Genomic DNA, 12,501 nt, shown 5'->3' with positions numbered 1-12,501 from the left:
CTTCTAAATGAAGGAAAGAAATGACAGACATTTTAGTTCAGCTATGAACATGAAATAATACTGATCAAGAAATGACCATTTTATTTTGAAGTTTCTGCAAGAAGAAATGGAAGGACATCCAAGTTGGGGACATTGTGCGCTTATGGAATGATGACTTTATACCAGTTAAGTATGACATAAAATCTTTTTGTAAGTTTCTTGTCCATGATTTGATGCCTTCCATTCATCAAACAAAGCCACTTAGAATGCTTAATAATAATAATAAATTTATTCTTATATACCGCCATACCGAAAAAGTTCTAGGCGGTTCACAACAAGGTGAGCTAATACATGGGATACAAATAAAATACAAATTAGAATAATGGACTTAAAAACAGATAAAGACAGAAAGCATTTACAATATAATGCAGAAATACCTGCATGGCAGGGAAAGAAGTAACAATTACTTATTCACAATACAAGCTGACTATCTTCAAAATTTATAACCACACCAAATTGATATTCATAAAATTATACTGTCAGAAATCAAGTGCTATACACTTTTCAATTTATGAAAACGGCAAAAAACCTCAGTGTTTCTCAGGACAAATCCTGGGAAACCATCTATGCCAGTAATAATACTGTCATAGAGAAATACATCCTTGGTCTTATGTTCTACTGTTTAATTTTCTACTTTTTAACTTTTTGCTGTACTTTTTAACTGTTTACTGTCGTTATTTAAGATTTTATGAAAAAGTGAGCACTTATCTTGTTTCCTTCCAGCAGTGCAAAACCACCGCAGTTGCCGTTTAAAATTTAACGCGGTATCAATACATCGATCTTGAATAATTTCAGTTCAGACTGATTCATATAGAAATCCCAACAGGCCCTGTTTCGCCCTACGGCTGCATCAGGGGATTATTTTCAATTACGAGCCACTGCTTCAATGATTCTCTCTCAACGTTGAGAGAGAATCATTGAAGCAGTGGCTCGTAATTGAAAATAATCCCCTGATGCAGCCGTAGGGCGAAACAGGGCCTGTTGGGATTTCTATATGAATCAGTCTGAATTGAAATTATTCAAGATCGATGTATTGATACCGCGTTAAATTTTAAATGGAAACTGCGGTGGTTTTGCACTGCTGGAAGGAAACAAGATAAGTGCTCACTTTTTCATAAAATCTTAAATAATGACAGTAAACAGTTAAAAAGTACAGCAAAAAGTTAAAAAGTAGAAAATTAAACAGTAGAACATAAGACCAAGGATGTATTTCTCTATGACAGTATTATTACTGGCATAGATGGTTTCCCAGGATTTGTCCTGAAAAACACTGAGGTCTTTTACCGTTTTCATAAATTGAAAAGTGTATAGCACTTGATTTCTGACAGTATAATTTTATAAATATCAATTTGGGAGGGAAAGAAGTAATACATAGAACAGATAAAATACATATACATATAAGGAACTTGATTGAAAAAATGAAGTAGAATGCATTAAGATACCAACCTATCAAAGAGTTGAGTCTTTAACAATTTTCTAAAATCAAGATAGGAAGAGACCTCTAACATAATTTTTCTAAACCATACATTCAATTTAGTGACTTGAAATGAGAGGGTTCTCTCAAGGAACTTCTTATGACAGGATTTTATGGAGGGATATGAAAACAAGTACACTCTACGTGTGGTTTTTTTGGCATGACTCAAAGAAAAATGAGACACAAGATAACCTGGTAACAAACCCAAAACTGATTTATAACAAATACAAGAAAATTTGAATAGAATTCTCGACTCTATTGGCAACCAATGGAGTTTCAAATAAAAAGGAGAGAGCAGACTTGTCCAACCTATGGTCTGCAGGTTAGAATCTGGCCTACCAAGAGCTTTTTTCTGGCCCTCAGAAGCTTGACAATTCTTGTAGCACTTACAACAAGGTTCCTTCTTCCCCATCACAGCTCAGCTCTGTGAGCTTGAGCCATGCAATGCCTGGCTGGCCCGGAACGTCCTCTCCGACGTTAGAATTGACATCGAGCGGCGAGAGTTGGTCGGCCCCGTGGGGAAGAGAAGCAGGGCGAACTCAGAGCCGGCCTGTTCCCGATGGCAGCAGTGGCAGCCTATTCCCCAGCGGTGGTGGCAGCATTTTACCAATGGTGGTGGCATGGGGGAAGGGAGGGGAGGGAGAAAGAAAGATACAGGGGAGGGACGACAGGGAGCCAGAAAGAAAGGGGGCAGGGTGAGAGAGAGAAAGACAGACAGAGAGAAAGAAAGGGGGCATGGAGAGAGAAAGAAAGAAGGGGGCAGGGTGACAGAAAGAAAGAAATGGGGCACGGAGAGACAGAAAGACATACAGAAAGAAAGGGGGCATAAAGAAAGAAAGAAAGAAGGGGGCAGGATGAAAGAAAGAAAGGGGGCACTGAGAGAGAGAAAGACAGACATACAGAAAGAAAGGGGGCATGGAGAGAGAAAGAAAGAAGGGGGCAGGATGAAACAAAGAAAAAGTTGGGGGAGAGAATGAGGTCTGAAGGAGAGGAAGCATACAGGAGGCTAAATTATGGAAAGAAATATTGGATGCACAGTCAGAAGAATAAAGTGCAACCAGAGACTGATGAAATTACCAAACAAAGGTAGGAAAAATGATTTTATTTTCAATTCAGTGATCAAAATGTGTCCGTTTTGAGAATTTATATATGCTGTCTATATTTTGCACTAAGGCCCCCTTTTACTAAACCGCAATAGCGGTTTTTAGCGCAGGGAGCCTATGAGCATTGAGAGCAGCGCAGGGCATTCAGTGCAGCTTCCTGCGCTAAAAACTGCTATCACGGTTTAGTACAAGGGGAGGGGGTATATTTATCTATTTTTATATAGTTGTTACTAAGGTGACATTGCATAAAGTCATCTGCCTTGACCTCTCTGAAAACCCACGGAATATAAATGAAAATTAACATTTTCTCTGCGTACAGTGTGCTTTGTGTTTTTAAAATTTTATTGTTGGTAGATCATTTTGACTTGGCCACGAAGGTAAGGGGGAGGGAAGGGAGCTGCTGAAAGACATCTAGTAATCCTTGCAGGCTTGACTGTGCAGGGAATTATTTTTGTAAAATCATATTATGTTATGTGACTGGCATTATTTAGACTTTAATTTCTATGAATGAATAGAATGAAAATGATATAAAATTACTTGCTTGTTTTTATGTGCATGTGCTGAAGGAAAGTGGAGAGAGAGTGGGCTGAGGACGCTGAAGGGAAATGGGCAAGAGAGAGTGGGGAGAAGACGCTGATTTATAAATTGACAATTGTACAGAATATTGTTTCTTTTTATACTTTAATATAATAAGTTCAATATAAAACAATTCAAGGCTTGTGTGGATGGAATCAGGTGGTTTGCGGGAATGGGGACCGAGCTTATGGGGATTAGTCCAATAAAATGGTATTTTCTTATTTCTCATTATTTGTTTTATTTTTATTTGTTAATTTGTAAAGTGGTGATTGTTATGTATCAGTTTTTTCAAATTTACATCTACTGTCTTTATATTTCGCACAGTATTAGAGGACATGTATTACTGTTTTTGTGGTGTAGTGTTGCATTGTATGCAGAGTCTGGTTTCTTGGCGGTTCAGTTTAACTTTGTCTACATATTTCTATTTTTAGTTTGTGATTATTCCATATTGGGCGAGGGTATATCTGTCTGTGTGTATGAAAGGGACAAGGCTTTCTGATAGCATCGACTGTACAGGATCAATTGACTGTGCAGGATCTGGCTTGTTTAGTTTTACAATGTATGTGTTGGTGTTCTAGTGCTCACTGCAGTGTTTAAGATGCTGCCTTTTCCTAGGTACACTCTTGTTGTGTGATATGTAGATTGTTACTAAAAATCATATTTTTCATATAGATGGGGGGGTATCAAAAATGATGGGCCCCGGTTGTCACATATGATAGGCACGCCACCTGAGTTAAGTGCAAGATTCAGCACTTTATCGCATAAAGATAGGACTTGTTTTATGCAATTCTATTTATGCAGTTACCTAATGAGGTTAAGCACTGAGGGCCCCTGTTATAAAGCTGTGCTAGAGGTTTTTAGCGTGAGCCAGCGCAGTAAATACTCTGACGCTCATAGAATTCCTAGGAGCTTCAGATAATTTACCTTGCTGGCCCGCACTAAAAACCTGTAGCACAACTTGATAAAGAGGTGGAGGGGGGGGGGGTTTGAATATCAGCACTAAACTGCAGGCTACCCAGGCTACCCAGAAAAAGCCAGAAATTTGGCATAGGTGCTAACTGGGCATATTCAACTGCTTAATATGCTTAGGGTTACCAGATTTTCCATTTGGAAAATCCGGACTCCCTAGACCCATCCCTAGGCCCGCCCAGTTCCACCCAGTCATGCCCCAGCCCTACCCAGGAGGACATCCGCGTAAGCACGGATGCCCTGCTGCCCGACGTGATATGGAGGAAAGTTTTTCAAAACCCAGACAAAGTGCCAGGTTTTGAAAAGCAGTCCGGACCCCTGGACATGTCCTCAAAATGAGGACATGTCGGGGAAATCTGACCATCTGGTAACCCTAAATATGCTCAGTTAGTTCTGAACAAATGATTTATATGTCCAGGAGCCTCTCATGGCCATTTAAATCACTGAATATCTACTCTATACTGTCTACTTAGTAAAAATGATTTCATTCAGGGCAAGTACAAAGTTCTTAGGCACCTTAGGGAAATCCTTAGCCTTGCATTCCCTCATTTAAATTTGGCTCAGAGACTGCTTCTCAGACCCATGGGATAATTAAAGTCAACAATTATGATCACTACCTTTCCTCAAAGTGCAGAAAAGTTACAAGTGTTGATGGTGGCTATCAGGATTGATTATTTTACTTTGGGCTAGATTCACTGAGCAAACCGATCGTGAACCTATCGGTTTGCGAGCCCTTTGCCACCCAATTTTCCTCCGACCCAATTCACTAACCTCTGTGCTGATCCGATTCCGAACCATGCATGCAAATGAGGGGAAATGGCATGCAAAGTAGGCAGGGATGCGATTCGCTAAACACAAATCTTGAACACCGACTGGGCTAGCTGATCAACAAGAAGCGACTGCTGGGGACCAGTCACTCACGTCCTTTTCGACTGTTCTGCCAGCCCTGCAGCCCTGAAATAAACCTGCTCTCTCTCTGGCTCCCCGCCTCTCCTGCTCTCTGCCACGACCTGCTCTCTGCGTCCCCTCCTCTGCCTCCTAGGCCTTAACTTGTACATTTGTACACTACTTTGGTACCCTGTCCCTCTTTATCTTCCTAGCTCCTTTCCTATAACCCTTCATGGTAGCTCCTTTTCAACCTAACCCTGTAAAACGTGCCGAGCTCTACGCTTGTGGAGATGGTGCGGTATACAAACCTAAGGTTTAGTTTAGTTTTAGTTTACTTTCAACTTGATTTTAAAATCAAGCTTTTTCAAATTCATTCTTACCACACATAGTGGCTGGGCTGAAGTTAATAACCAGTTATGGGCTGAAGAGCTTTGACTACTGTGAAGCTAAATCATAGTGGAAAGGGAATGGTTGCACAGCCCTAGTCCTGAGAGGAAAAGCCGCAGCTACTTGAGAAGAAGGTCCCCAGCATTGCAGTTTCACTGGGAGCTTTGTATACATCCTTAATGTGGAAGGGTTTGATTTTCCACAAATATGGGGTCTTTTAACTCTCTCTCTGGCTCCCCGGCTCTCTGCCGCGACCTGCTCTCTGCCTCCCCTGACTCTCCTGCTCTCTGCTGCCCTTTCCTGCAGTGCGAGATCGTGGTTTTAACCCGCTTTAAACCCGCAGGTTAAAACCACGGGTTCGCACTGCAGGGAAGGGCGGCAGAGAGCAGGTGAGTCGGGGCCAGTAAAAAAAAGTTTAACAAAACAGACAGCAAACACATGCGCAGACCATCTACAGGCAAAGTAGATGGTCTGCGCATGCGTCGGGATCGCTACCTTGTGATCTGTGTCGGTGGATGGGGGGTGTGCCTCTGATCGCCCCTATTTGAATGTTCTTCCTTCCAGAATCGATCGGCCCTGCCCGGATCGGACACGGATCGGTCAAAATCGGGCAAGTTAGTGAATCAGGCCCTTTGACTGCAGCTGTTCTTTATCTGCCCCCCCCCCCCCCAAGAAGCTATCACCATAGGTGACAGCCCAATTTGCCTTTAACGGTTAGGCTGGACCTGATTTTATTAGTTAACTATACCAGTTGACTAGTTAAATGTCTTTTGATGTGGTGTGAAAAGTGTCTGAGCTTGAGTGACACTTATGCTCACAAATTTGTTTTAATCTCAGCCAAATAGGACTGTGTAAATCTCAAGCATTAAGTAATTTCAATCAGTTGAATTAATTTATACTAATGAGGATGCTAGGAGTCATGGATTAGTTGAGGTATAGTTCTTTTCAACAAAGTGTGTGAACATTCTTATTTTCTTTCTGAAAGGCTGATTTGTTGCTGCTGTATAGCTCAGAACCCAACAGTCTATGCTATGTGGAGACAGCTGATATTGATGGGTAAGGAATTTTACCACAAATGTTTTTTCTCTGATATACCAGGAAATTGTTATTTAATACAATACCACGGAGATTGCAGCAAATAACTACATTATCCCAGGACAAGCAGGCATGATATTCTCACATGTGGGTGACGTCATCTACGGAGCCCCGATGCGGAAGCTTTTCAAGCAAACTTGATTGAAGATTTAAGTTTGCTCTGCTGCTCCACGCATGCGTGCCTTCCTGCTCCACTAGGGGGTGCATCCCCTCGTGGTCTCCAGTTCAAAATTTTCCGCGAGCCTAGAAGCCGTGTTTTTCAGGCTCTGCCCCAACTGCCTTCTAGCACCGCGATTTTTTCTTGTTTTTTCACGATTAAGTCGCTGTGCGCGAATTCTTTACCTTTTTTACTTGATTCCTGCTTCGTTTTCAACGACCCGGAGGCTTCCGGGTCCCCGTGGCCGCGTGGCTAATCGAGCCGCGGCTACTTTCGATTTAATGTCCCGGCCTTTGACCGGCTTTAAAAAGTGCACCCGGTGCGAGCGGCTTCTTTCTCTCACAGATCCGCATCGCCGGTGCATCCTCTGTCTGGGGGCGGCTCATCCAACCGACTCCTGCCCCCAGTGCGCTATTTTCCAAAACCGGGCCCTCCGCCGAAGAAAAGCCCGCATGGCGGACCTCTTCACCCCGGACCAACCCTCCACCTCGGCCTCGAGGTCGGCCCCGGCCTCGGCCCCGGCCTTGACCTCGGCCCCGGATACCTCGGCATCGCCTCGAGACTCGACCCCGAAGTCCTCGGGACAACAGAAAGCCTCGGCTCCGGGTAAGTCCCCTCTTCCCTCTTCAGGTTCTGTAACAGCGAAGAAGCCAGCCTCGGGGACAACGGCGACGCATGGCGGAAGCCCCATGCTTACAGCCCCGTCTAAGCCCTCCAAGCCTTCGGGCCGTGCCTCCACCACACGGGAATACTCTGATACGAGGTCGCCCCCGGTGGAGCGCACCGAGGCAGTGGACATGCCTTCGATGCTGTCCGTGCCCGTCTTCCAGGACCTACTCCGAGCGATGATCACGTCGGAGCTGTCCGCTGCAATGGCCCAGTTTCAATCGGCCTCGACCTTGAATGTGCCAGACCAGCCTGAGCCTCGCACCAAACAACCTCGAGGAAGGGTGCGCAATCCTCGCCGCATCCCATCCTCCTCGGACTCCTCGCCGAGGCGCCCGAGACGTTCCCCCTCCGCAGACCGCTGAGGGGCAAAACGTCGGGCTAGAACGACAGAAACCTCGAACCGCCGTACCTCCAAGAAGGCCCGAAGTTCACCAACTCTACGAGGCCGTTCTCCCACACCTCGTACGGGACCACTAAGGGTGGCTGAGTTATCACTCTCCAACCCGCGCATCCTCCGAACTCCCCCTCGGACGTATTCTCCGAGGGAGTCCGGATCGAGGTCACCAATCCGGCATCGATCGGTACCCCTAACCCCGGCATCGTCTCCGAGGGGCTCCTCGAGACGCCGAAGATCAACAACCCCGGAACACTCTCACAGTGCTTCCCCAGTCTCGGAGCATGGATCAGAGCATGAACCTCGATACTCGAGGGAAGCCTCCCTATCCTTCTCCACCCGATGAAGATCTCGTTCCCCGACCCCGCACGGGGCCCCGGGGACATCTCGCCCATCCTTCACTCGCTTTGTCCAAGACATGGGCCACGCATTGGACTTAGACCTCCAGTCCGACTCCAGATACTCTAAGGAGTACCTGGCGGAGCTGGATATGCCATCACTGCCCAGAGAGTCCCTTCGCTTACCACCTAACCCGGTACTCCAACAGGCCTTCTTCAGGAACCTGGAGACCCCCTACATGGTCATGGCCGTACCCTCCAAAATGGAGGCCAAGTACCGCACAGTACCTTACCCGGGATTCGAGCAACCACAGCTCTCCCACCAATCGCTGCTAGTAGAATCCTCCTTGAAAAAGGCTCACCCGTCCCGGGTCTCAGCAGCGGTCCCCCCAGGCCGAGAAGGCCGAACCCTGGACAAGTTCGGCAGGAGACTATACCAAAACGCAATGATGGCCTCTAGGGTGCAAAGCTACACTTTCACCTTCACATCATACCTCAAACACCTCATTGGACTATTGAGAGCCTTTGAGACTGACCTACCGGCCTCCCGGCAAGGAACGTTCGGCCTGCTTTTAGAGTCCCTCTCCAACCTGCGCCTTCATCTATTCCACGCGGCCTACGATGGCTTCGAACTCTCCTCCAGAGAAGCAGCCTTCGCTATCGCCATGCGCCGACTAGCTTGGCTGCGCCTGGTCGACATGGACCCCAACTTACAGGACCGGTTGGCTAACCTCCCCTGCGTGGGAAAGGAATTGTTCGATGACACTATCGAGGCGGCAACAAAACGCCTCTCCGAACATGAACGCTCGTTTGCCTCCCTTGTCCGGCAAAAGCCCAAACCGCCAGCGTCCAGGCCATACAGGGCCCCTCCGCGCCGCTACCCACAAAAGTCCACCCCTGCTTTCTCGCGGCCCCCACCCAGATGTCCGCAAGCCCACCACAGGGCCATGCCCAAGTCCCAACCGCCCGCGACCACCAAACCATCCCCGTCCTTTTGACGGGACACGGGGAAGGGGACGGGCCCCCTCCGCCATTGTCCCAGGCCGCCTTCCCATCGGGGGTCGACTCAAAGCCTTTTACCCTCGCTGGGAACAACTCAAGTCGGACGCATGGGTCCTTGGCGTGATCTCATCAGGGTACTCTCTCAACTTTTGGGCCATTCCCCCGGACAACCCCCCAAGGAATTGCCCTCCCAACCGGACTCAGCTACCCCTACTCCTCTCCGAAGCTCGAGACCTACTTCGCCTGAGAGCAGTGGAGAAGGTTCCCCCCGACCAACGGGGGAAGGGCTTCTACTCCCGTTACTTCCTGGTACCGAAAAAAACGGGAGACCTACGCCCAATACTAGACTTGAGACACCTCAACAAATTCCTGGTACGGGAAAAGTTTCGGATGCTCTCACTACCAACACTTTACCCCCTGATCGACGAGGGCGACTGGCTCTGCTCCCTCGATCTCAAGGAGGCGTACACACATGTCCCAGTGCACCCCGCTCACCGCAAGTTCTTGCGTTTCCAGGTAGGGGACTGGCACCTACAATACCGAGTCCTCCCCTTCGGACTAGCATCATCACCTCGGGTCTTCACCAAGTGCCTCGTGGTGGTAGCAGCAACCTTACGTTCCCAGGGCCTCCAGGTATTCCCCTACCTGGACGACTGGCTAATCAAAGCCCCGTCCAGGGAAGGGGTTATCTCAGCGACCCAACAGACTATTACCTACCTACAAAGTCTGGGGTTCGAAATAAACTTCCCAAAATCTCAACTACGCCCCTCGCAGTCCCTACAGTTCATCGGGGCCACGCTGGACACGGTTCGCCTCCGTTCCTTCCTCCCCCCTCCGCGCCTGGAGGCGTTAGTAAATCTGAGCCGAAGGATCTCCCTGCTGACCTCGGTATCAGCTCGACAGATGATGACCCTCCTGGGCCACATGGCCTCCACCGTCCATGTCACACCCTTTGCCCGCCTCCATCTGAGAATCCCTCAATGGACCCTGGCGTCTCAATGGCGTCAAGACCGGGACCCGATCGACCACTCCGTGACAGTGACTCCTTCATTGCAACGATCGCTCCGCTGGTGGGCCGACTCTTCAAATATTTCCAAAGGTTTGCTCTTCCTCACCCCACCCCACAGCAAGGTACTCACCACGGACTCGTCGGAATACGCTTGGGGAGCCCATCTGGACGGCCTACGCACCCAAGGAATGTGGTCAGCACAAGACCGTCGCTGCCACATCAACGTGCTAGAACTTCGGGCCATCTATCTCGCAGCTGTAGCCTTCCAACATCTGCTCCACGACCGAGTGGTTCTCATCCGAACCGACAACCAGGTAGCGATGTACTACGTAAACAAACAAGGGGGGACAGGGTCTTGGCCCCTTTGTCGGGAAGCCCTGCGCCTCTGGAAATGGGCAATCTCCAACAACACCTTCCTTCGAGCGGTGTACATACAAGGAGAACAAAACTGCCTGGCGGACAGACTCAGCCGCCTCCTCCAGCCACACGAGTGGTCACTACACTCTCAGATCCTACGAGGAGTGTTCGAACGGTGGGGGACACCTCAAATAGACCTGTTCGCGTCCCCTCACAATCACAAGCTGCCTCTCTTCTGCTCCCGGATATACTCCCCGGACCAGCTCGAGGCCGACGCCTTCCACCTCGACTGGGAGGGAAGGTTCCTGTACGCGTTCCCCCATTTCCTCTGATACTGCGGACGCTTGTCCACCTGAAAACAGTACAAGCCACCCTGATCCTGATTGCCCCTCGCTGGCCACGCCAGCCGTGGTTTTCCCTGCTACTTCAACTCAGTGTCAGAGATCCACTGCCTCTGCCTCTGTTTCCCTCTCTACTGTCACAGGGTCAGGGTTCACTGTTACATCCCAATCTTCAGTCTCTTCATCTGAATGCTTGGTTTCTCTCCCCCTGACTGCTCTCCCCGTGTCTCAATCAGTCAAGGAGATATTGGAGGCCTCTAGAAAAACCTCGACGAGAACCTGCTACTCCCAAAAGTGGACCAGATTCTCAACCTGGTGCTCCTCCCACAGCCAGGACCCGGTGTCGGTCCCCGTCCCCCTGGTCCTTGACTATCTACTTCAACTATCTCATTCCGGCCTAAAGACCAACTCCATTCGAGTACACCTCAGTGCGATTGCGGCCTTTCATCAGCCCCTGGAAGGGAAAGCCCTCTCGCTCCATTCCTTAGTCACTCGCTTCATGAAGGGTCTGCTGAACGTCCACCCCCCTCTCAAACCTCCCCCGGTGGTTTGGGACCTTAACATGGTTCTGGCTCAATTAATGAAACCTCCATTTGAGCCACTAGACAAATGCCATCCAAAATTCCTCACTTGGAAGGTAATTTTCTTACTCGCGCTCACGTCCGCACGGCGGGTTAGTGAGCTACAAGCGCTGGTAGCGGACCCACCCTTCACGGTATTCCATCACGACAAGGTGGTACTCCGCACCCATCCAAAGTTCCTACCTAAAGTAGTGTCTGATTTCCATCTCAATCAGTCCATCGTCTTACCCGTGTTTTTTCCCAAGCCCCACTCTCACCCCGGAGAAGTGGCGCTCCACACTCTTGACTGCAAAAGAGCGTTGGCCTTTTACCTCCAACGCACTCAGCCACACCGGAAAGTCCCACAACTGTTTCTGTCCTTTGACCCAAACCGGTTAGGCCACCCAGTTTCCAAACGCACCTTGTCCAACTGGTTGGCCGATTGCATCTCCTTTTGCTACGCTCAGGCTGGTCTCGCACTGCATGGTCGAGTAACGGGACACAAAGTCCGAGCGATGGCAGCCTCCGTAGCGTTCCTCAGGTCCACACCTATTGAGGAAATCTGCAAGGCTGCCACGTGGTCTTCGGTTCATACCTTCACCTCCCACTACTGTCTGGACTCCCTGTCCAGAAGCGATGGCCGGTTCGGCCAATCGGTATTGCGAAATCTATTTGCTTAAATTGCCAACTTCCCTCCATCCCTCTTCAGTAAGCTTGGAGGTCACCCACATGTGAGAATATCATGCTTGCTTGTCCTGGGATAAAGCACAGTTACTTACCGTAACAGGTGTTATCCAGGGACAGCAGGCATATATTCTCACAACCCGCCCACCTCCCCGAGGTTGGCTTCTTGGCTAGTTAAGTGAACTGGAGACCACGAGGGGATGCACCCCCTAGTGGAGCAGGAAGGCACGCATGCGTGGAGCAGCAGAGCAAACTTAAATCTTCAATCAAGTTTGCTTGAAAATGCTTCCGCATCGGGGCTCCGTAGATGACGTCACCCACATGTGAGAATATATGCCTGCTGTCCCTGGATAACACCTGTTACGGTAAGTAACTGTGCTTTATTGTAGAGACCTAACCTCTGTATAACACCATCTACTGGAGTAGCACAGTCGCAATGTCATAAAAATTTTTGCTCTT

The 12,501-nt window shown here is 48.5% G+C and overlaps 1 protein-coding gene across 3 annotated transcripts in view; it reads left to right on the top strand.

The window, feature by feature from the left end:
• The window catches only part of ATP8B3 (ATPase phospholipid transporting 8B3), a 136,766-nt gene that overhangs the window by 46,216 nt on the left and 78,049 nt on the right, over nucleotides 1–12,501 (top strand). For all 3 annotated transcript variants that reach the window (XR_004540460.1, XM_033956701.1, XM_033956700.1), the window contains exons 7-8: nucleotides 92–164; nucleotides 6,422–6,492. Coding sequence is in view for 2 of the 3 variants with exons in the window: in XM_033956701.1 (XP_033812592.1) it covers nucleotides 92–164; nucleotides 6,422–6,492 (144 nt within the window). In the remaining variant the exon portion in view is untranslated. The remainder of the gene's footprint in view (nucleotides 1–91; nucleotides 165–6,421; nucleotides 6,493–12,501) is intronic.

Source organism: Geotrypetes seraphini, chromosome 8, assembly GCF_902459505.1.
Source record: "Geotrypetes seraphini chromosome 8, aGeoSer1.1, whole genome shotgun sequence".
Taxonomy (NCBI): Eukaryota; Metazoa; Chordata; class Amphibia; order Gymnophiona; family Dermophiidae; genus Geotrypetes; species Geotrypetes seraphini.
Note: the sequence above shows the minus strand (reverse complement) of the source record. Positions and strands in the feature narration are given on the sequence as shown.